Source organism: Hyperolius riggenbachi, chromosome 9 (assembly GCF_040937935.1).
Source record: "Hyperolius riggenbachi isolate aHypRig1 chromosome 9, aHypRig1.pri, whole genome shotgun sequence".
Classification (NCBI taxonomy): domain Eukaryota; kingdom Metazoa; phylum Chordata; class Amphibia; order Anura; family Hyperoliidae; genus Hyperolius; species Hyperolius riggenbachi.
In genome coordinates, this window is record NC_090654.1 from 101,137,661 (window position 1) to 101,163,013 (window position 25,353).

Here is a 25,353-nt window from a genome sequence, read left to right on the forward strand (position 1 = left end):
CGGAAGTTCGATTCGCCCTATAATGCACTATGAGGGTCAACTTTGACCCTCTGCATCACAGTCAGCAGGCACATTGTAGCCATTCAGGCTACACTAAGCCCTGGAGCCACTCCCTCCTTATATAAGGCAGGCTTGCTGGCCATGACACTCACTCGTGTGCCTGCTAGTAGTGTTGGGCGAACATCTAGATGTTCGGGTTCGGGCCGAACAGGCCGAACATGGCCGCGATGTTCGGGTGTTCGACCCGAACTCCGAACATAATGGAAGTCAATGGGGACCCGAACTTTTGTGCTTTGTAAAGCCTCCTTATATGCTACATACCCCAAATTTACAGGGTATGTGCACCTTGGGAGTGGGTACAAGAGGAAAAAAAAATTTAGCAAAAAGAGCTTATAGTTTTTGAGAAAATCGATTTTAAAGTTTCAAAGGGAAAACTGTCTTTTAAATGCGGGAAATGTCTGTTTTCTTTGCACAGGTAACATGCTTTTTGTCGGCATGCAGTCATAAATGTAATACATATAAGAGGTTCCAGGAAAAGGGACCGGTAATGCTAACCCAGCAGCAGCACACGTGATGGAACAGGAGGAGGGTGGCGCAGGAGGAGAAGGCCACGCTTTGAGACACAACAACCCAGGCCTTGCATGAGGACAAGAAGCGTGCGGATAGCATGCTTTGTACCACCATGCAGTCATAAATGTAATAAAGATAAGTGGTTCAATAAACAGGGACCACGCGGCAACGCTAACCCAGCAGCAGCACACGTGATGGAACAGGAGGAGGCGCAGGAGGAGAAGGCCACGCTTTGTGAGACACAACAACCCAGGCCTTGCATGAGGACAAAAAGCGTGCGGATAGCATGCTTTGTACCGCCATGTAGTCATAAATGTAATAAAGATAAGAGGTTCAATAAACAGGGACCACGCGGCAACGCTAACCCAGCAGCAGCAGCAGCAGCAGCACACGTGATGGAACAGGAGGAGGCGCAGGAGGAGAAGGCCACGCTTTGTGAGACACAACAACCCAGGCCTTGCATGAGGACAAAAAGCGTGCGGATATAGCAGCAATGCTTTTTGCCGCCATGCAGTCATAAATGTAATACAGATGAGAGGTTCAATAAACAGGGACCGGAAACGCTAAACCATCCCAGATGTTCATCGGTCATGTTACTTGGTTGGGGTCCAGGAGTGTTGCGTAGTCGTTTCCAATCCAGGATTGATTCATTTTAATTTGAGTCAGACGGTCTGCATTTTCTGTGGAGAGGCGGATACGCCGATCTGTGATGATGCCTCCGGCAGCACTGAAACAGCGTTCCGACATAACGCTGGCTGCCGGGCAAGCCAGCACCTCTATTGCGTACATTGCCAGTTCGTGCCAGGTGTCTAGCTTCATGCCCGGTTTCAGGTCCAGCGGTGCCAGCCACAAATCCGTCTGTTCCTTTATTCCCCTCCAAATTTCCTCCCCTGTGTGCTGCTTATCCCCAAGGCAGATCAGCTTCAGCAACGCTTGCTGACGCATGCCAACAGCTGTGCTGCACTGCTTCCACGATCCTACTGCTGCTGGTGCTGGGTTAGCATTTCCGGATGAGGTACAGCTTTGAGATGCGTTGGAGGAGAAGGAGTCAGAGAGGTAGGTGCTGCTGTTGTTATCCAGCTGTTTGCGGCGTGGGCAACACCCGCGCCGTAGCAGGTGAGGAATCGCTGCCAGGCTCCACAAGGTTCACCCAGTGCGCGGTAAGGGAGATGTATCGACCCTGGCCGAACGCACTCGTCCAGGTGTCAGTGGTGAGGTGAACCTTGCAGGCAACGGCATTCTTCAAGCTTCGGGTTATTTAGCTGACCACGTGCTCATGCAACTCAGGCACTGCAGAGCGCGCAAAGTGGTAGCGGCTGGGAACCACGTAACGTGGGATGGCCACTGACATCATGCCCTTGAAGCTGTTTGTCTCCACCACTCGATATGGCAGCATTTCGCAGGCCAGAAGCTTGGCTATGCTGGCTGGCTGTTACTGCCACGGCCCGGGGGTCATTTGCTGGCAATTTCCTCTTGTGCTCAAACATCTCAGAAACAGACAACTCAACCGTAGCGCTGCACACCGAAGGGCTGTTGGTTGTTGTGTTTGATGAACACTGGGAGACCTCAAGAGCACTAGTCCGGAAAGTGACAGTGTCAGCATCGTCTGATGTTTGTGAATGTTGTGAACCACGCAATGGCTGGGCTACTGCTGCTGCTGAGGCGGGTCTGGTGGTGAGTCTGGTGAACCCAAGGGAGGCAGTGTTGCTGGTGGTACCCTGTCCTGCCGCGTTTGCCCACAGAGTGGGATGTTTGGATAGAATGTGGCGGCTCATGCTGGTGGTGGAGAGGTTGTTAATACTTTTCCCCCTGCTCAGGCGGGTCTTGCACACCTTGCAAATCGCCATGGTAACATCCTCAGTGCAGTCTTCAAAGAAAGCCCAGACTTTAACTGGCTGAGGACTCGGACCTCGTGCGTGATGTGCTGGTGCTGCTTAACCCACTGCTGGACGCTTGAGAGGTCATCCAAGTAATTATCTGGTCCTGTTCTTTTGGATCTGTGAGGGTTGTTGTCCTGGACAACATGGGCAGTATTGAGTGGGTTTTCTTGGGTGCTCCCCTGTGGCCTGTACGTGAACCGTCAGGGGAAACACCTCTTCCCTTGCCCCTCCCTCTTTCACCGGATTTCTTCCTCATTTCACTTATCCTTAAAGTACACGCTGACTGGCAGCAGTACAGTGGCAGTACAGAAATGCTATACAGTGGTGGGTGAGCGGTGTACCACTATTGTCAGCAGTGACACAGAGCACAATGCTATACAGTGGCGGGTGAGCGGTGTACTACTGTTCCCAGCAGACACAGAGTGGAAGTAAACACAATGCTATATAGTGTGGCTGAGCCGTGTACACAGAGTGGCATTAAACACAATGCTATATAGTCTGCTATATAGTCACCCCGAACAGGGTGATGTTCTGCAGAACCCGAACAGTGGCAAACACTGTTCGCCCAACACTACTGGGAGGGAACGCAGATTTTAGTACCTAAACACACGATACAACATGTTTTCCGGGGTCGGACTCTGAGGCACATACAGATGGTCCCGATCATCATCCTCATCATACAACTCTTCTCCTGAGTCTGACCCACCCACCACCTCTGCCACCCCAACATCCCCAGACACAGACCCCTCATCGTCCTCAACATTAACTTGGGATGCTGGCCTGAGCCAGACCTCCTCCTCCACATCAGGCCCCATCATCTCCTCAATGGCAGCCCTCATTAATCGCTCTGGCGACGGACTGATGGACACAACGTTCTCCTCCGGGGAGGGCTGCTGCTGACCACTGGCTGCTGGGGTGGATGTTATAGCTTGCGTGGGGCGTTGGCTGTTGCTGTTGTTGGGAGTGCTGCTCACAGCGGAGGTCTCTGGGGAACTCATGTTGAGCTCATATAGTGGTTGACGGTGAGTGGAGTATTACTGATCCCAGCAATATACACACTGACTGGCAGAGTACGCAATGCTATATAGTGTGGCTGAGCGAGGTACACAGAGTGGCAGTAAACAGAATGCTATATAGTGTGGCTGAGCGAGCGGTGTACCACTATTCCCAGCAGACACAGAACAGTGAACAGAATGCTATATAGTGTGGCTGAGCGAGCGGTGTACCACTATTCCCAGCAGACACAGAACAGTGAACAGAATGCTATATAGTGTGGATGAGCGAGCGGTGTACCACTATTCCCAGCAGACACAGAACAGTAAACAGAATGCTATATAGTGTGGCTGAGCGAGCGGTGTACCACTATTCCCAGCAGACACAGAACAGTGAACAGAATGCTATATAGTGTGGCTGAGCGAGCGGTGTACCACTATTCCCAGCAGACACAGAACAGTGAACAGAATGCTATATAGTGTGGCTGAGCGAGCGGTGTACTACTGTTCCCAGCAGACACAGAACAGTACACAGAATGCTATATAGTGTGGCTGAACGAGCGGTGTACTACTGTTCCCAGCAGACACAGAACAGTACACAGAATGCTATATAGTGTGGCTGAACGAGCGGTGTACCACTATTCCAAGCAGACACAGAACAGTGAACAGAATGCTATATAGTGTGGCTGAGCGAGCGGTGTACCACTATTCCCAGCAGACACAGAGTGGCAGTAAACAGAATGCTATATAGTGTGGCTGAGCGAGGTACACAGAGTGGCAGTAAACAGAATGCTATATAGTGTGGCTGTGCAAGCGGTGTACTACTATTCCCAGCAGACACAGAGTGGCAGTAAACAGAATGCTATATAGTGTGGCTGAGCGAGGTACACAGAGTGGCAGTAAACAGAATGCTGAGCGAGCGGTGTACTACTATTCCCAGCAGCGACACACAATGACTGGGGGGGACCCTGGCTAGCGTGGCTGGAGCGCGAACTACCCTGCCTGCCTACCCAAAGCTAAACCCACAGACAAATGGCGGAGATATGACGTGGTTCGGGTATTTATTTACCCGAACCACGTGACAGTTCGGCCAATCAGAGCGCGTTCGGGTCCGAACCACGTGACCCGTTCGGCCAATCACAGCGCTAGCCGAACGTTCGGGGAACGTTCGGCCATGCGCTCTTAGTTCGGCCATATGGCCGAACGGTTTGGCCGAGCACCGTCAGGTGTTCGGCCGAACTCGAACATCACCCGAACAGGGTGATGTTCTGCAGAACCCGAACAGTGGCGAACACTGTTCGCCCAACACTACCTGCTAGACAGACTAGGGACAGCTGCTGCAGACTTGTTCTCCTACGGAAAGATTAGTTAGGCTCTTGGCTTGCTCCTGGCTGATTGTTATTGCTAAAATAGCACCCCTCAACAGCTCTTTTGAGAGCTAATGTTTTCCAGATGTGTTTTTTTTTGTGTGTGTTGCTCACTGAATTATACAGCCCTATCTGTTGCAGCTGGACCTTGGTAATTGTTATTACTGTGCCAGCCAGGCCCTGCCTAACTATCTATACTAGGACACCTACCTATGCCTACCTAACTACTGGGGCACCTACTTACCTATACGGGAACACCTACCTACCTACCTATACTAGGGGACCTACCTATACTGGGTCTCCTACCTATGCCTAGCTAACTACTGGGTCTCCTACCTATGTCTAGCTAACTACTGAGGTACCTACCTATGCCTACCTACCTATACTGGGACTCCTACCTATGCCTACCTACCTATACTGGGACTCCTACCTATGCCTAGCTAACTACTGGGACACCTACCTATGCCTACCTACCTATACTGGGACTCCTACCTATGCCTAGCTAACTACTGGGACACCTACCTATGCCTACCTACCTATACTGAGACTCCTACCTATGCCTACCTACCTATACTGGGACTCCTACCTATGCCTAGCTAACTACTGGGACACCTACCTATGCCTACCTAATTATACTGGGACTCCTACCGATGCCTACCTAACTATACTGGGACTCCTACCTATGCCTAGCTAACTACAGGGACACCTACCTATCCCTACCTACCTATACTGGGTCTCCTACCTATGCCTAGCTAACTACTGAGGCACCTACCTATGCCTACCTACCTATACTGGGACTCCTACCTATGCCTACCTACATACAAGAAGATAATAAGGTCGTTGTTTCATTGTGGACAGACCAAATTTGATCAGCTGGACAATCACTGTTGTTCTACCATTGAGCTACCACAGCCCGGCGACCATATGGGCTGGAAAACTGCCACGGCCTGCACTCTGGCCATGTTGCGCATCAGTCCAGCACGGCCGTCACTACGCAAACAGCTGTTTGCGGTGCGTTACACAGTGAGTTTAGTGTGTCAGTGTGAAGCAGAACTCTAATTACTCTCCCTGATTGATGTATACACATGCAAGATGTTTTAAAGCACTTTAGGCCTGCAGTTTAGCATTCAATGTGATTTCTGCCCTTAAAACGCTGCTTTGCGTCACATCCAGATTCTTCCCCGGGACTTTGGGCATGTATCCAACTCCGCCATGCCCCCCTCCAGGTGTTAGACCCCTTGAAACATCTTTTCCATCACTTTTGTGGCCAGCATAATTCTTTCTATTTTTCAAAGTTCGCATCCCCATTGAAGTCTATTGCGGTTCGCGAACTTTTCCGCGAACTGAACCTTCCGCGAAGGTTCGCGAACCTAAAGTCGGAGGTTCGGCCCATCTCTAATGCCAATATCCTATAATAACGTTTCTCCTGAGTTTTCTCCAAAGAGATATTATCAAATCTTACCAATAAAATACGCTTTAACCACTTGAGGACCACAGTATTAAACCCCCTTATCGACCAGGCCTTTTTTTGTATAATAGGCCACTGCAGCATTAAGGCCAAGCTGCAGGGCCACACAACACAGCACACAAGTTATTTCCCCCCCCCCTTTTCTCCCCACCAACAGAGCTCTTTCTCCCTCTCATCGACCCCCCCCCCCCGTGTTTTTTTATAAATATTTATTATTTATTTTTATTAAATACATCTATTTTTTCCCCCCACTATCCCGCCCACCCCCGCCAGCCAATCACGGCGATCGGCTGCCATAGGCTTCAGCCTATGATAGCCGATCGCTCTCTCTGGTGCCCCAGGGGGACAGCCGTGTCGCATGTCTATCCCCAGTACAGCGCTGCTGCAGATCGCAGAGCTGTACAATGTAATTAGACGGCGGTTTCGCCATCTAACAGTCTCCGCCCACCAAGCAGGAGATGCGTGCGCAGCCTGCGCGCGATCTCCCGCAAAACACTTTTGTTTTCACAAACAGGCTTACTGCACTTGCGCAGGCCTGGCCATGCGTAGCCTTGTTCGCATTCCCATCCGCAGTAGCGTCCTGCGCAGGCGTAGGATGCTATTGCTGATGGGAATGCGAAGAAGGCTATGCATGACAAAAGGGGAGGAAAATGATCTATCCTCTGCTTAAACCTCATACACATGCTACATAAAGCTCAACCTGGGTGGCTATTTTTTTTTTTGGCACCTACTAAGGAACAGGAGGGAGGAGTATATGCCCTGGGGACTCTGTTCATATGTGTGTGTGCAAATGTTGCGATCCCTATGGAAGGACCCTTGCATTTGCACCATCAAAAAGCAAAATGGTCTCTAGCTAGACACTACTGAATCAATGCTACAAAGGAAAAATGTCCCAGTTCCTACCAAATCCGGCATAAGGGAAAGAAAAGTTAACCTGCCTAAGCAGAATACTATGAGACTGGCTCTGTGAGTAGATTCCCTACCATAATCCAAACAGGGAACTTAGTCAGACACTGCCTCTACTGTATCCTCCTGTTGCAGCATTAACAGTAGTGGCACCTAGAGATGGCCCCGAACGGTTCGCATGCGAACTTGTTCGCGCAAACAACGTGAGTTCACATTCGTGTCGAATTGCAAACTTTATGCAAGTTCAACCTGCCCCCTATACTACATCATTGGGCTAAACTTTGACCCTCCCTCCTGGAGCCCCCCCTATATAAGGCAGCAGCGTCAGCCATTTTCTCACTCTGTGTGCTGCTGTATTAGTGAGAGAAGGGAGAGACATTGGAGAGATAGGGAAAGCGATAGTTAGGAGGTCTGTTAGCTTGCTCCCTGCTCATATTTGTTGATGAAAAGCACCCCAAAACAGCTCTTTTGAGAGCTAATGTTCTTGTGATGTGTTTTTTTGTGTGTGGCCCACTGACACTGCATATACAGCCCTGTCTGTCACAGCTGGCGCTTGCTAATTGCTATACTGTGCCAGGCCCAGCACATTCAGTGCCTAGTGTGACTGCTGCACATTGTATTATAATACCAGTCACTGCATACCTTTCACTGCACCTGTGTGACCACACGCTGTTTTATATACTAGTCACTGCATACCTTTCACTGCATCTGTGTGACTGCAAATTGTTATACCAGCAGTCACTAGATACCTTTCACTGCACCTGTGTGACTGCACATTTTTATACAAGCAGTCACTGCAACCTATTCACTGCACCTGTGTGACTTCACATTGTTATACCAGCAGTCACTGCATACCTTTTCACTGCATCTGTGTGACTGCTGCACATTGTATTACAATACCAGTCACTGCATACCTTTCACTACATCTGTGTGACTGCACACAGTTTTTATACCGGTCACTGCATACCTTTCACTGCATCTGTGTGACCGCTCACTGTTTTATATACCAGTCACTGCATTCCTTTCACTGCATCTGTGTGACCGCATGCTGTTTTATATACCAGCAGTCAGTGCATCCATTTTCACTGCACCTGTGTGACTGCACATTGTTATACCAGCAGTAACTGCAACCTTTTCACTGCACCTGTGTGACTTCACATTGTTATACCAGCAGTCACTGCATACCTTTCAATGCACCTCTGTGACTGCTGGTATAACGATGTGCAGTCACTGCATACCTTTCGCTGCACCTGTGTGACTGCACATTGTATTATACCAGTCACTGCATACCTTTCACTGCATCTGTGTGACTGCAAACTGTTTTATATACCAGTCAGTGCATACCTTTCACTGCATCTGTGACTGCACATTGTATTATACCAGCAGTCAGCCAGACCGCAATTATTTTTCTAAAAGGCGATACCCAAACTGTACCATGATATTGAAAGGCAAGTGGTGTCATTTCTGGCACACAGCGTTCGGTCAAGGGTCCATCTGACCACAGATGCCTGGTCTGCAAAGCACATCAGGGCAGGTACATTACTTATACAGCACATTGGATGTGTGGTGGTAGACGTCTCTCAGGCTCCCACTCCAGACCGGAATTGAACTCTGATTCCGCGGCCATTATCTGTGGTCACCATGGTACTGATAAAGTAATATGGAAAGTTTATCAGACAGTTGAATGAATGGCAGACTTGCCCTCCATAACAGATTCTCGTTGAAAGAACTGAACCGACAGCAGAAAAAGTAATTTAAAAAAATAGATGTAAGCTTTAACAATGGTAGAGAAAGAACCATCGTGAGTTGATAAGGCAGTCAGACATTACCTGACGTCACTGAGGAAGAGCAATCTCGCCATGGTGTGCACCAGTCCAGCATGGCCATCACTACACAAACAGCTGTTTGCGGTGCTTTACACAGTGTGTTTGGTCTGTCAGTTTGAAGAAGTACACTAATTGCACGCAAGATGTTTTAAAGCACTTTATGCATCCAATTTAGCAATGCAATTTCTGACCGTAATTTTCCCCGGGACTTTTGGCATGTATCCCATTCCGCTACGCCCCCCTCCCGGTGACCCGTTGAAACATCTTTTCCATCACTTTTGTGGCCAGATGTAGTGTTTGTAGTTTTGAAAGTTCGCCTGCCCATTGATGTCTGCTGCGGTTCGCAAGGTTAGCGCGAACACGAACTTTTGCAGAAGTTTGCGTTCGAGGTTCGCGAACCTAAAGGTTCGAGCTATCTCTAGTGGCACCAGGCTGTGCACATCTCAGAGGTTTCTCAGAGGTTTAAATTGTAAGTGTCATCTTTCTGGAATGTAATCAGGTAATGGAAGGCTACAGGCACAGTTGTGGAGGATTGTGAGGATGGTTACAAACCCACAGATCACCACTGAAGACCTGCAAGAACATCCTGCTGCAGATAGTGTATCTGTACATCGTTCTACAATTCAGCACAACTTGCACAAAGAACATCTGTATGTCAGTGTGATGAAAAACAAGCCTTACTTGCACTTATGCCACAAACATAGTCACTTATTGCATGTATGCACAATGTCATTTAGACAAGCCAAAGTGCTTTGGACTGATGAGACAAATACTGAGTTATTTGGTCATAAAAATAAGGGTTTTTATTCAGAATTTTTTAATGTCTATAAAGGGTGGACTGCAAGAAGGAGGAGAAAGATTCTGTGCCAGGATTTGATTAGGTTGTCACTGGGACAGCCCAGCACAGTTAATGCATGATTTAAAACTGTTATAGATGAAATAAAATAATGATGAATACATACTTTTAAAATCTATTTTAGCACTTAGAGTTTACCAGGGATGGGGCCCCCGCAATAAAATATACATACCTGGGGGTTCCTCTAGCCCCCTCTGGCCCGACTGCTCCAACTGCGTCCTCTTCTCCCTCTCCGTTCACCCGCTACTGGCCCCGGAAAATCCGTCAGTCGGGGCAAGTTGGCACATGCACAGTCCAGCTGCGCTCCACTGTCTCCACAGTAGTACTGTGCCAGCACAGAATGCTCCAAGGGACATGAATGCGCACGCGGCTGGGCTGTTCATGTGCAGTTGGCCCCAGACCAGAGGACTTTTCAGGGCTATTTGCGGGTGAACAGACAGGCAAATGAGGACACCGTGGGAACGACCAGGCCAGAGGGGGCTGGAGGAAGACCCAGGTATGTATATTTTACTGCTAAACCCTCATCTCAGGCTCCCTTTAAACTAAAGCTAATAAAAATACAATGAAAATCACTACATACAGTATTCCCTTAGTAGTTGATAAAGGTAGAAAATGAAGCAAATGGTAAGCTGGGCTGTATTTACTGCCATGCAAGCATTCAACTAGAATAATAAGATGCTAATTTTCCAGCTCAGCCCATGTTGACAGCGTTGAGTTGTATTCCCTGTAAAACAAAAACGTAACACAACAGAACAAAGAAGGTCATACCACACGTTACGGCCACATTGCATCACATAAAGAGAAGCATACAGTCAATGAAAAGTATGCTTTAACTAAACCTGTTAACATGTGCATTATGCGGTATCCTATTGCAACCCATTTTGCCGTAACGCTACCGCCGCACTGTGATCATCGCATAGGTGGTGCACTGCAGTCCAGTAAGCTGTATTACAAAGCTGCCATTACACCACACTGCTGTGGATGTGGCCTAAGGCAAATTTTTAATGCAAATTGCATACTGTAGAGAATTAGGCCGATAAAAATCCCAGTAACTACATTAGATTGGCCCACTTTTAGGCTGCACGATGTTTTCAATGAATTTGCATTCACATCAGAAAAATAGCATTGATTTGATCATCTCTGGCATTCAGCATTGTCTTGACCCTCTAAGCATGTCTCTACATAATCACACTACAATGGCATTTATAATGGGACTGTGAGAACATACCAAATAAGGAAATAAGCCCAGACATACAGATCCCCGAGTCACATTCTTTGACGACGCCAGTACAAGAAGTTGTAGTTTTGTCAAAGCATTCATAACACGTCACAGAATAACCTAAACAATAAAACCAAAATGCTTGTTACTTTTCATGTTTATCACAAAGGCTTTAGGTAAATTATGCTAAGCACTCATTTTTTCAATGTATTTATAGCATATTGCAACTCCTTTTTAATTCTACCCAACCAGCCTAATTAGTAAGCCATTGGCAGTGGTATACAGGAACAGCAAATGATCACACTTTTCTGTATACCTGGGGTTTTGCCTAGCTGCTGCCATGGCTATGCACAGTTCCAGTATTGGGTAACCAGAGGTGCCCCCAAACGGCCGCCTCGGCTGAGAATGGCCTAACAAGGCTTTAAAGCAGGCAACATTTAATATAAAGAGGAATTGTAGCTACATATAGTAGAATGCAATGTATTATTCAGGATACCCACTGTTACGTTTAAAGGACCACTAGCGTGAAAAAAGTAGGCAGTTAAAATATGACAGAACTGACAGGTTTTGGGCCAGTCCATCCTCATGGGGGATTCTCAGGATTTTCTTTGTTTTCAACAGCATTTCCTGAAGAGCAGTTGCAAAGTGTAACTGACATTATAGTGTGCAAGTGAGTAGGGAGGCTGGCTGGTATCTATTTTGGCAGTTAAACTGCTGTTCAGGAAATGCTGTCGAAAACAAAGAAAACCCTGAGAATCCTCCATGAGGAGATGGACTGGCCCAAAACCTGTCGGTTCTGTCAGATTTTAACTGACTACTTTTTTTTCACAATAGTGGTCCTTTAATATTCTGGTTTCAGCATCAGAAACCCTTCCTATAGCTACTTTCTAAAGCTACCGTATTTTTTGGAATCTAAGACGCTCCGGTGTGTAAGACGCACCTAGGTTTAGAGGTCAGAAATCAGGAAAAAAAACCACAAAACTAAACCTAGGTGCATCTATAATGCAGGGGAGTCTTATGGATGTTTTACCCCCAAAAAACTGTCTCTAAGCTACAATGCCCAGCTACACTAAACTAACCTCTGCTGCCCCTACAGTTACACAACACTACACTACACTTAAACCTGCTGCCCTTAAAACTAAGCACTACACTACACAACACTTAACTAAACTAACACTGCACTTAACTAAACTACACTACTCTAACACTACACTACACCTTCACTTTATTACTATACCTGCTCCGGTCGGCGCAATCCTTTCGCCCTGGCTCTGGGTCATCCATCTCAGCTACTGTGATATCCAGGGTCCTGGCCGTCTCTCCCTCTGGGAGGACGGCCAGGACCCTAGAAATCGTGGCAGTGGAGACAGATGACCTGGAGCCAGGGGGAAAGCATCACGCATTGCACTATACATTACCTGTCCACATCCACTGCTGCCTCCGGACTCCTCCATCCATAAGCATGCCCCACGTGGTACTGGAGTAACGCAGGCGCGCTGGACAGAGCCCGGAGCCAGCCCAGAGGCAGGCGTAGAGAGGTAATGTATAGCACACTGGGCATCGGGCAGGATGATGGAAGACTAGGAGGGACAGGGTTTTGTCGTGTTCGTCACTTGTCCCAATATAGCTCACCGTTACTGCCTCACACCCAACTGACCACAACGGCCCAACACCTTGAAGCATGCCTGATGAAAGTGACCAATTTCAGCCCGAAATTGGTCGCATGGTTTCATCCAATTCGTTTATAATAATTGTAATTGATTTCGATGGTCGATCGGCCACCAAGTTGCCATATATGGCCACCTCTAACCTTCAGTTGGAGTGCTATGGGGGTCTACAGTATTCTGCCTGCAGTGCAGCTGCAGCAGAGGAGCTTGCCCTTTGCTGAGCGCAAGTTTCACTACTTATCTCCCCTACATTGTTCTACATCTGATCATCCATCCAACAGCACTGCCTTGTATGGTTGGCTGCTGAATTTCTATTACCCTGGTTGACAGACTCCCAGCCACTGTTGTGCAGACTTTAGTACAAGTCTTTTCACAACAGGTTAATATGGGAATATAAAGTCCAACATGCAGTACATCCTTCACTGGGACAATCAGTTATATTGAATGAGGCACACCACATATTTGCAGTGTAATACTGCACACAATTTGCATACTGTGAACAGGCCTTATCTTAATCTTATACCATTTTCATCCTATTCTCTTTAGGTTCTAACTAGTGACCTGGGACCTAAAAACTCTCCCAACATTGCTCAGTGGATAACAATCTTTACAGAGCGGCCAAAAGGACATCTCAGACGAGGTGCGCAATGTACAAACACCTGGTTTGATAATAATGTATGCTTAGGTGTTATGCACTGAATTAATATCACCATATTGCAAGACAATCTGACATTTTGCTACCAATGAGAAGCCCAGTATAGACATAGAGAATGACTGCCTAAAATGTTTGTCTGTGATTCATTTGGCCTTCTTTGTGCCAACTACAGTGCCGGTTTATGCATGCTTCTCATACCAGATCTAATTATGTACTGTCCTGTGGAAAGAAGAAAGGGAGGAGCAGTGCTAAAATGGAAAAATTCCATTGCAGCCAGGGCCAGATTTTCCATAAGGCACTGTAGGCGCATGCCTACAGATGCCTTATGTGGGAGAGACGGCCCCCCTCCTCAGATCACTGACCTCAGGAGCTTACAGTCTATTCCTTGCCTCATATCATTAACCTCAGGTACTTACACTCTAATTACTGTCTCATATCATCCTTAGAATCTTACACCCTAAAGTTGGCCATTAGAGATGTGGCGAACATCTCCAAATCCCTGGGGCTCTTACTACTTCCGGGTCGCACTGACCCGGAGTAGTACGCCTGCGCTGCCCGGCGGAGCGCGTCCTAGATCGCGCTCCTGTTGCCGGGCACTTTCTGCGCATGTGCGTGACGTCATGAATGACGTCACGCTCATGCGCAGAGAGTGCCCGGCAACAGGAGCGCGATCTAGGACGCGCTCAGCCGGGCAGCGCAGGCGTACTACTCCGGGTCAGTGCGACCCGGAAGTAGTAAGAGCTCCAGAGATGTTCGCCGGGCGAACAGTTCGCCACATCTCTACTGGCCATACACTGGCCCAATTTGCCACCGTTTCGACAGCAGATTCAATCACTGGGATCGAACCTGCTGCCAATCGTTTGCGCTAAACGCACCCGCCGATCCGATTTCCTCCCGAAATTGGCTCGGTCCGTCGATTGCGCCGTGCAGGAAATTACCGTCGATCGCCCGCGGGTAGGGAGCGCGTCGCTAGCGGCGGCCGATCCGATACAGATATACAGTACCTGACGCTGGCTCCCGTGCATCTTCTCCGTGCTGCACTGCTCTGTTCCTGCTTCCATCCCAGCGTACATTAACTTCCTGTGTCACTCCAGTGACCAGGAAGTTCAAATAGAGGGCGCTCTATTTGAACTTCCTGGTCACGGAGTGACACAGTGTACGCTGGGATGCGGTGCGGTGCAGCGCGGAGGAGAGGACCCGGAACCAGCTTCAGGTAATGTATACGGGGGTGGGGGCAGGCGGCAGGAGCAGCTCAACAGATTGTGATCGGTTTCAGGCTGAAATCGATTCACAATCTGTTTGCAGTAAAGGCAGCCATACGATCCCTCTCTGATCAGATTCGATCAGATAGGGATCTGTCAGTTGGTCGATCTAATGGCAAATCGACCAGTGTATGGCTACCTTAATACTTGTCTCATGTCACTAAGGACAGTTAGTGACATATGGAAGGTATTAGAGTTTAGAATATTTTTTACTTGGGGGTGCAGCCTGTGTTTAGGGGCGGAGTTTAAGGCACCACAACCCATGCGCCTATGGGCCTCTGAGTTGTAAATCAGGCCCTTATTGCAGCTGATACTTGTTGCCCATGTTGCTATTGAAAAATGACTGAAACAACCACAAACAATCATTTTGGATTTCACATGGTAATCCTACATACCATTGCAAGACTTATGCTTTTTGTATGGCCATCAACTGAGCACCTCACACTACAGTGCTCTGAGAAATAGTGGCCAGCCTGGCTAAATTGCATTTCTTGACATTGCCTGGAACCAAACATGACTTCTCACTGGTCTTCCATGCATGAAAATGCACATCTGGCCAGTCTAAGCACGTATATTAATAACTGTATGAGCAGTAGTTGCTGGCTGCAGGCTGTCAGAACATGTCTACATATCCAACAGACCTCGTGTTTTGGGACTTGGAGCTACAGTGAGCTTGATCTAAACGACTGATCAGGGAATTCCTTTTAAAATATCTAATAAGAAAGACCGACCTCTATTTATTAGCCCATTAACCATTCAATGTTACGGCAGCAGTCAGGTGATTTAATGACCGATGGTGATGAGAATTCTACTTTCCTCCTAGTCCCCACCATCTAGACAGGCTACCCCCCCTCCCCATGAATGCATAAGTACAGATATTAATGTTAGGCAAAGGAGGTGGGGGGGGGGGGGGCAGAGTGAGGCAGAAGCTGGGGGGAAGGGTACACTGCAGCGACCTTCATGTGGAGACGAAAAATTTGACTTTTGCCAGAATCTGCGACTGCCACTTCATCTCTGCATCACACTAACCTTCCCCCTCTCCTACTTACCTTGGTACTTATGCAGCTGAGCTGCAATTCCACTGCCGACTGTCCAGGCGGTAGGGACCACCCAGCGGCTGTGACAGGGGGGCTTCAGGCACAGGAAGTTCAGGTACAAGAAGGTAGGTGTGCACTGCTGACCTATCCATTCATCACTTATTGGGGAACCTGGTACAGTTACTAGCAGATGCTACTGTAGCCAATGGAAGAAATCACTCTCTATGAAGAAAAGTGAAGGTGTTTTCAAAAGCAGGTAATCAAATTTGGAACCTGAAACCTGATTTTTAGTGTTTGTAGGATTTCTCCATAAAATGAAAAAGGAATTCTTCAAATGCTCACTGTATAGGCAAAGGGCAGAGGAGTAGCAACCATTCCCTATTTAGACTTTAATTTGTTCATTTTTTTTCATTCTTCCATTCTATTACTACTATACGCTTGTATTTAAATAAACTATATAGATATGTCCACACAGTGTACCCTATATGGGACTATATGTAACCATGTCCATACAGACATCAGAGATCTGGTAGCTGAAACAACTGCATACCTTTTTGACCAATTCCTTTGGCCAGATGAGTAGTGGGTAGCGGCCACCATCTTTTCCTTCTCCCCTTTCCATTGGACAGTACATACAATGCAGGTAAGACCCTGAATGGTTATTGGTTGCAAGCAGAGTGTCATCAGAGCCATAGTACAGTAGTTTGTACTTCATAGGTCCTGCTAACTATTATTCATATTTGGCCCTAGTGTTTGATAGCTACAAGAAAATCACATCTGAGGACATAGAAGACGGCATCAAGAAACATTTTAAAGGGGATCTCCAGAAAGCACTCTTCACATTGGGTAAGTGTCTGTGCATGTATTCTGAACCTAATTGGAACAAGATAACATTTATTAGACTCCTTGCCTTGCTTAAAGGACTTACAAGGCAAGAAAATTAAATGCCTGGCTGGCAGCTGTAGCCTTAGGGGACGCCATCCGTGTCCCCCGTTCCATTCCGCTGTGGGTTTTTTCAATTTACTCTCTCACGCGCTTTATGTCCACGAGACCGCCGGGAGTGAGGATGAGACTGGAGGAGGACTTAGGGCTGCACAGCCGCACTCGCGGCTATATGGACTGCACAGGTGCGGCGAGACATGCGACGAGACGAGATGGCAGCCATCTTTATTGGGGAAAATCAGGACGACACGAGGTCAGGGCCAGAACAGAGAGTGTAAATTGAAAAACCCCCTGAGCGGAATGGAACGGAGGATGCGGATGGTGTCCCCTAAGGCTACAGCTGCCAGCCAGGTATTTAACTTTTTTTCAGTGTCTCGCCTCGAAAGTCCTTTAAGAACCTTCCTAAGGAGGGCCTGGGGCTGATGGATACAACTGTAAATACTGGGCAAAAGAGATACCCCTAGAACACCTCCAATCTCACCTTCATTACACCTTCAGACAAGCTCTTAACACACTTCCAGTCCCGCCTTCATCACACCTCCAGTCCCGCCTTCATCACACCTCCAGTCACGGCTTCATCACACCTCCAGTCACGCCTTCATCACACCTCCAGTCACACCTTTATAACACCTCCAGCCAGGGGCGTACCTAGAAAGCCCCAGGCCCCCCTGCAAAAAAAAATTCCGCCCCTCCTCCCCCCTAGGGCCCGCTCAGGGACTTTTTGGGGGCAGGAGGGGTAACAGCATAAGAGGAGAGCTGTGGCCGCAGATTGGTGGGGAGGGGGGAAATCCCCCCCCTCCCTCACCTCGGGCACTCCTCTCAGCGCTCCCCTCCTGCAAGCAATCATTGGTGGTGCTCGTGGCAGCGGCGGCGGCAGGCAAGCTGAGCACATACCTCCTTCTGGAAGTTCCATAAAGCACTTAGTGATCGGAGACCGGCCAGAAGGAGGTATGTGCTCAGCTTGCCTGCCACCGCCACCGCGGCTGCCACGAGCACCACCAATGATTGCTTGCAGGAGGGGAGCGCTGAGAGGAGAGCCTGAGGTGAGGGAGGGGGGGAATTTCCCCCCTCCCCACCGATCTGCGGCCACAGCTCTCCTCTCATGCTGCCCCCAAAAAGTCCCCGAGCGGGCCCTAGGGGGGCCCCGGCCCCCCCCCCGCGACGGCAGGGGTCGCATCCCCTATTGTTACGCCAGTGCCTCCAGCCACGCCTCCAGTCGCGCCTTCATCACACCTCCAGTCACACCTTCATCACAACTCCAGTCAGGCCTTTGTCACCTGCAGTCAAGGCTTCATCACACCTTTTCATCTCATCTACAAAATAACGTTTCAGCACCTAGCAATTAAGAAGTACTACAAACAGATGAGCAAATTAATACTAAATGTAGTTTAGGCATTTTCTTATTTTCTGGGGGCTAAAAAATTAATTTATTGATAATTGATAAGTTGTCAAAACATCTCCTGTGAGAATTCTCAGGAAAAGCATCTTATTTCATGAATTATCTCTCTTTAAGGGCCCTATTCAATTAATTTTTCTCTTGCATTTTCTCCCAGCTGATATTTTGACACCTTATCAATGAAAAAAAATGTAGGCCACCAGCAAGCAAGAAAAGACTCAAAATAAGTTTTATTTCTTTATTTTTTTACCTACTTTTTAGGGGAACAGGAAAAAGGGCACATATGGCTAATGGACTAAAAGGGCGCACCATAGGCTCCAATGGAACATATTGGAGGATTTAGGGCGCCCGTTAAATAGCGGTTGCTGGGACCATGTAATCAATATTTATTGTTAAGGCCCGGTTCACACTTGCGGTGGCCCTCCGGAATCGCCGTGCCGGAGCCGCACCGCCTGCAGAACGGACGGAACGGACGCACGGCATAGCAATTAAAGCCTATGCGTCCGTTCACATGGGTCCGTTCTGCAGAACCGGAGCCGGACCGGATCCGGGCCGGATCCGGACTCCGGCCTCCGTTCCAACATGCGCCATTTTTTCATCCGGCCCCTCCGGCAGCCGTATCCGGGGCGGAGCCGGACTGCACCATCCGGCCAATACAAACAAATGGGAACCGGAGGCCGCACAACACACTGGCTGAGAAATCCGGATGTTCTACCCCACTTCCTATGCGGATTGTTGCGGCGATATTGGCTGGGGACACAGGGGCAAGCATTTCGGAGTGGAGCAGCACAGCTGTATCCGGATCCGGAGATGTTGGCAGCATGTCGGAGGTGGAGGTGAGTGCTAAACAGCAGAGGGCCTGATTCCACAGGTCCCCCTTCTGCTGACCTCCCAGACCCCAACTTTTTTTTTGTTTTTAACGAACTTTTGCCAAACGGATCCGGATCGCATCCTGATGGACACCTGATGCAACCTGACCGGATCCGGATCGGATCCGGATCAGAACCGTACGGTTCCGATCCGGATCCGGTCCGGATCCGGTCAGGTCATCCGGTCCGTTTGGCAAACAACCGCTAATGTGAACCGGGCCTTACAAAATAAGTTTTGAAACAAAAATCGTTTAGAAATTTCTTTTGGTTTAACTTATTTTTGTTTGAAAATTCGTTCTTAGGAGTACAATGCATAAATTATCGTTTTGAAGCTTATTAGCTTACAAATATATCTCTTTTTGAATTAACCTTGTTTTCGGAATTACAATGCGTAAATTATAGTTTTCACATTTCTAATCTAATATATTGTTTTTTATATTAACAATATTTTAAGATTTTTTTAATACGTTTTTTATTCTATTACAAATATATAGCTTGAGCTATGTTTTTTTTTAATGTTACCGTTATTTTAAGATTTGTAATGCGTAAGTTGTAATTCTTTTTATACTATTACAAGTATATAGCTTTTTATATTCGTGTTATTTGCAGCGAAGTAGGTGGATCTTTAGGCATAGGCACCACCACGGGGGTCTTGGGGTTAGGCACCACCACCTGCTGCATGAAACAGTGGTAAAATTGCCTTGTGTAGGCAGCACATGGCAATTTTACTGGTACTAATGGCAGGGGGCAGAACACGTTTCCCTAGTAGAGCAACGCATGTTACTATGTGTGACGCCGGGCGACGCCCAGTCGGCCAAAACGCGATTGCGGTCGGTTAGCGACACAAATCGTTAAACCAAGATTTGATGTGTAGTATTGTCTTAGCCGAGTAAAAGCCTGGGGGGAGGTGTTAATTAGCATGGACATATTCCCTGTGGAAGGCACAATTCCTTTTTCTGTTCTGGGAACCAGGTGACACCTAGATGTTAATTAGCCAGCAGAGAACTCACTCTGCCCTTTTGGGAAAGACAGGATGAGCTCCCAGCAGGGGGCTATTCAAAAATCTGCTCTGCTCAGACCGGCCGGAGCCATATAAGAAAGCATGGAGTTTAGGATTTTGAGCATGTTTAAGCAATACCGTTCAGGTGAGAAATGTGGAAGTTATATCATTCTGCTGGTCCGGATCTTGTGAGTGTTTTGATATTAAATTTGGGCCACTGGCATAACCAGAACCCTGGGAATTCCACCGTTTTTTAACCGGGCATGCAAACATGCCCAAGTTTGATATCATATTAATCGGTAGGTTCTGGGGATCGAGAATATGTAATTATTATTTGTGTGCTGGCCGCGCAGGTCTGCCTAGGGAACATGTCAGGATTATGAGGTTGCTAAAGCCCCTGCCCCAGATGTGATTACCATAGTGCGGCCTGGGGGCCGACTCTGGAAGCCCGCCTCTGAACTCAGCTCCATTAAAAGTGAATGAGCTGCCTGGGAAAGGGATTCCTCCCTTTCCCATCTTCATGAACACATGGCCACCTTGAGGAACAAGTGGTGGCCATCTTGCCGGAGCTGAAACAAAGGACATCCTCCATCTTGTTTGGATTTTAACCCTTGCTGAACTTTGAATCTATCTCTGGAACAAAGAACTTTAAGAACTTGAAACCGTTTTGCTTGGACTTGATTATTTTCCCACAAAAGGACATATTTCCACAAACCATAAGTATTTTCTCCCTTTTTATTTCATACTGGCTATTACTGTTTTAATAATTGTTGATTTTAATTATTGTCTGTATATATTAATTATTTATATTGCTGTGAATAAAAGACTTCCTCCAAGTCATTCACTGTTCCGCTACCCTGCTTATCAGCACACACAGAACTGATCCCGGGTCTCTGGAGAGACGCTACTATTGGTTGTTTTTGGCTAGACAGAATACAGCGTGTTTTAACCGTTTTTATTCGCAAGATTAGTCAGGCAGTCGGGTCCACGGGCCCCTACCTGTGGTGGTGGCAGTCATACCCTGAATGGTGTGTGAGTTGTAATCACCCGTATCTCACAGGCTCCCTTCTGGTTTGTCTGCAGGCTATCTCTTAACGGTTCCTGCGCATTGACTGCGACCAGAGTTCGCACGATCTGTGCGCGGGCACCGTTTAGAAGGCCAATTGCGGTCTGACCACCAGGGCTCCTGTGACACTATGGAAATGCATTGTACACTGCGAGTGTACAGGATGTTTCTATGGTAGCCCCTAATAAGCGTGTTGAACTAATAGGGTAATGCGCAGTGCCCCACTGCAGTTAGTACCAGTGAAATTTCTGTGCGCTACCTCCACATGGCAAATCACTTTTCTGGAGGGTGATTTTGACAGTTGAATAGGGTATATTGGCCAAGCGAGTTCATTACCTCCTGGGGAGTGCTAAATTGAACTGAATTAGGTAACGTTCTTGAGGTGAACAGATAAACTGTCAGTCTGTCACCAGGGTGTGCTCGCTTCTGGAGGAAGAGATAGGGAAGTTGGTACTGGACCACTGGACCACCAAGGGAGGCATAGCAGGCAAACGTAGACAGATGTCGGGGCCATGGGAGGTGCGGTAAGCCTAGGCGCATCTCCCCCCACAAACAGAGCGACATTTTTAGATTTTATTAAGGACTAAGGTATCCTTAAATCCCTCAAGATATTCATCATGATTGTGGAAAGCTTCACAAAGAGAAAGTGTAACGATTGTGTAATTATTTCCGTGGTCAGCGCACAGGATGCGCGCTGACACTGCGGAAATCCTCCACAAGCGTATAATCTGAGAGAACCCAGCAATGGTGCTATGCACCTGTAGAGGGGAATACCTGCCAGCAGATGGAGCTGTGGAGAACAGAGGAACAACCCCTCTGTACTGCCACAGATGCCAGATAGGAATTGTACGAGGGGAAGCAATGCAGGGCAAGATAGCCCTTAAAGAGAGAGAGCACAGAGACAGGATGTATGTGTGTCCACCAATCTAGTCGCCACCCAGCGACGATGAACACACAACAGTGAAGACCAAGTGGGAAAGCAATCGCAAGAGATGGCGATTGCTAACAGCGACACAAGACTGAATAAGCACAGAGAAGGAATGTATGTATGTCCGCCAATCTAGTCGCCACCCAGCGACGGCGAAAACACACAACAGCGGAAACCAAGTGAGAACGCGATCGCAAGAGATGACGATTGCTAACAGCGAAACAAGACTGAGTAACCACAGAGAAGGAATGTATGTACTGTATGTCCACCGATCTAGTCACCACCCAGCGACGGCGAACACACAACAGCAGAAACCAAGGTGAGAACGCAATCGCAAGAGATAACGATTGCCAACAGGGAAACAAGATTGAATAAGCACAGAGATAGAATGTATGTGTGTCCACCAATCCAGTCGCCACCCAGCGACGGTGAACACACAACAACGGAAATGAACTGGGAACGCAATCGCAAGAGTGGCGATTGCCAATAGAGACACAAGACCGGATTAGACAGAGCACAAGTGTAGCAGGAAAGACATAACATAACAATGATCAGAACGTCAAGGAAAATAACAAACGCTAGCTAAACGCGAACACCGCACTCATTCGCAACAGCGAACGCGTTTAAGCACGATCACCGCGCGTTAGGCGCCCAGTGATAAGCGTGCCACCCTAACTAACCAATGAAACACAAACACGAAATAGAGAACGCGAACTCTTGCTAAATGGTTACCTCACCGAGCCTACAGCAAGCGTTTGTACCAGACAAAGACAGAGAGAAGGAGCAGCCAGCAGCAACCGCAGCTCTGGCCTACACTCCCAGACAGAGCACAGAAGGAAGCACCGCTGCTACCGCTAGAGCGCATGCGATCCAGAAAGACAAACAGATGGGGCTACCAGTAGCAACCGCTGCTCTGGTTAGCACCCCTAAGGCGGAATACAGAAGGAACCACCGCCACTACCGTTAGGGCGAGTGCGATCCAAACAGATAGAACGATTTCCTGTCGACCGCCGCTGGCGACAAGACAATCAGAAGACAGAACGATTCACAATCGCCAACCGCTGGCGACCGTGCAATCGCACAGAAAAAACAGATAATACAACCTGACTGCACTAGGAGGGATGCCTAGTGCAGTCCCAAGGAATTACTCTAAGATAATCTTAGCAAACAATAGCAAAGGCTGATACTCAAGGTGTTAGCAGGAACAAACCATCATGACCAGCAAAGGACTCTGGGAGAACATGGTATTTATACTGCAAGCCTTCAAAGGAGGCAACTAGGCAATTTGCATGACAAGTATATGCAAATTCCTCAGCAGCAGAGCAGGTCTGAAACTTGCAAAGTGAAGACAGGTTTCTTTTCCAGAGACCTGCAGCCCTCAGACTTAAGGAATGGTCAAACAGCTGTCTGCCTGTGCAGACAGCTAAGCGGATCATTACAGAAAGTCTTCAAAACCAAAGATAAGCACCAACCGCCAGAGGAGTTGCAGAAACAGCACTTGGAGAGGTAGACTCTTGGCCTCAGGTAAAGGGCGAGGGCCAGTACTTTGAATGTTGGTCCCTGCTGCTCCCTTGGATTCTGTTAACAGGCCTCTCTGAGTTAAACCACCTACATCCAAGTGGCCAAGGAGTTAATAAGCTTTGCAGCCCCTCCTTACTGCTGGTAGTTATGGCTACATTTATAACCTCTCATAGATATACTGTGAGCTCCTTCGAGGGACAGTTAGTGACAAGACAATATACTCTGTACAGCACTGCGTAAAATGTCGGCGCTATATAAATACTAAATAATAATAATAATAGACATCCAGCATAGGCAAACGCAGGGGGGATTACAGCTGCCCAGAATCCCCCCTCAGACCAGGGCCGGTGCAGTGTCTGGGGACTGGCACAAGTTGGGACACCAGAATATCTGCAGGCATACTGCAGCTCACAGCACTGCCCCCTTTCTTTCCGTGCTACAGTTGACTATGGATGGAGCAGCAGAATGTGTACAGAGCATGGAGCAGCAGTGTGTGTACAGAGCACGGAGCAGCAGCGTGTGTACAGAGCATGGAGCAGCTCTGGAGAACTTAGATTCAGGTATGAGCACAGCCCTGTGCCCTGCTGTGTGAGTGCTTCACTTTCCCCTTCATTAGCAATGTCAGCTGTTCTCATCATTATCTGCATCCAAACTGCTCCTGGTCGATCCCATTGTTGATCAGGAGCAGATTGGACATTTAGGAAATAATTGTCAGATCCTGTCTGTCCGACGGGAAATTGCATTGTGTGTACCCAGCATGATGTCCTACCATATTATTATACTGTATTGTGCGTGGCTGAGGGAGATCTTTCAGGAAAATCCTGGGTTTGCCCCTGTCCAGGACAGGAAGTACTGCCAGGGACCACCACATAAACACAAACCAGACAAATTCTATTAATGTGTTTTAATTAATTAATTAAGAATTTCCCAATAGATCATTCTCCCTTAGTGAGTAGTCACCTGTTGGTCATTTTCAGCATCCACAGACAAGAGATCATGTCCAATCCTAAACCAAATCAGGAAACTATAATCTCATTTCATCAGAAAAAAAAAAAATAAAAATACAAATTTTGAAAAAATGTTTAGTATTGAACATATACAGTAGATAACATTATTCTGTTTATTTCACAGTGGCTGTGATTAAGGACACACCTCTTTATTTTGCGGACAAACTTCACAACTCCATGAAGGTAATAAATTATATACATAAATACTTTTCAGCTAGGAAAACATTACTGTATTATTTTGTACATACTGTATATAGCACAGGTTACAGTTCTGTTTAACTAAAGACAGCTAGTAAACAAACAATGTACCATTCTCCCTCATAATATAACACCTAACCCTTAACCCCCCCCCCCCCGGCACAAACTACCTACTTAATGCCTAACCTTAAACCCCCCCCAAACTACCTACCTAACCCCAAACCCTTAAACCCCCCCCCCCTGCACAAATTACCTACCTAATGCCTGACCCTTAATCCCACAAACTACCTACCTAACGCCAAATCACCCGCCCACCCCATCACCACGGCCGAACCCCAAATTCTCTGTGCCGCCATAGGTGCCATGAGCCGTGATTTGGGTGCCCCATAAATAGTGGGTGCTGTCCCAGCACCCACTATTTATTGGGTGGCCAAATTTCCATTCCGGCGTCCAAATACCGCTAAAATACGGGTAGGGGTCCGTGATGTGCATTCAACTGGCACTGGCCGCATTTCTACCTGCTGGCTGCGGGCTCAGGGGCTGTCTGTGGTTGCTGCGAGTGGTGGCTCCGCCTCCTGGTGCCGCTGGGAGATCTGCTTGTATACTATACACGATTTATCTGCCTAGCAAAAGGGATCTGCCTATTACACTAAAGGGGGGGGGGGGGATCTGCCTATATATACCAAAGGGGGGATCTGCCTATATATACCAAAGGGGGGAT

At 47.8% G+C, this 25,353-nt stretch overlaps 2 protein-coding genes across 2 annotated transcripts in view; one reads left to right on the forward strand and one right to left on the reverse strand.

Moving 5' to 3' along the window:
• Positions 1-12,548, reverse strand: part of LOC137532337 (phospholipase A2 inhibitor and Ly6/PLAUR domain-containing protein-like) — a 41,921-nt gene extending 29,373 nt beyond the window's left edge. Inside the window, exons 1-2 of the mRNA XM_068252749.1 lie at positions 12,503-12,548; positions 11,094-11,204 (exon numbers count right to left, since the gene is read on the reverse strand). Coding sequence (XP_068108850.1) covers positions 11,094-11,204; positions 12,503-12,548 — 157 coding nt within the window. The remainder of the gene's footprint in view (positions 1-11,093; positions 11,205-12,502) is intronic.
• LOC137533497 (annexin A2-like) overlaps positions 1-25,353 on the forward strand; it is a 78,812-nt gene that overhangs the window by 48,556 nt on the left and 4,903 nt on the right. Inside the window, exons 3-5 of the mRNA XM_068254875.1 lie at positions 13,298-13,391; positions 16,456-16,551; positions 24,559-24,617. Coding sequence (XP_068110976.1) covers positions 13,298-13,391; positions 16,456-16,551; positions 24,559-24,617 — 249 coding nt within the window. The remainder of the gene's footprint in view (positions 1-13,297; positions 13,392-16,455; positions 16,552-24,558; positions 24,618-25,353) is intronic.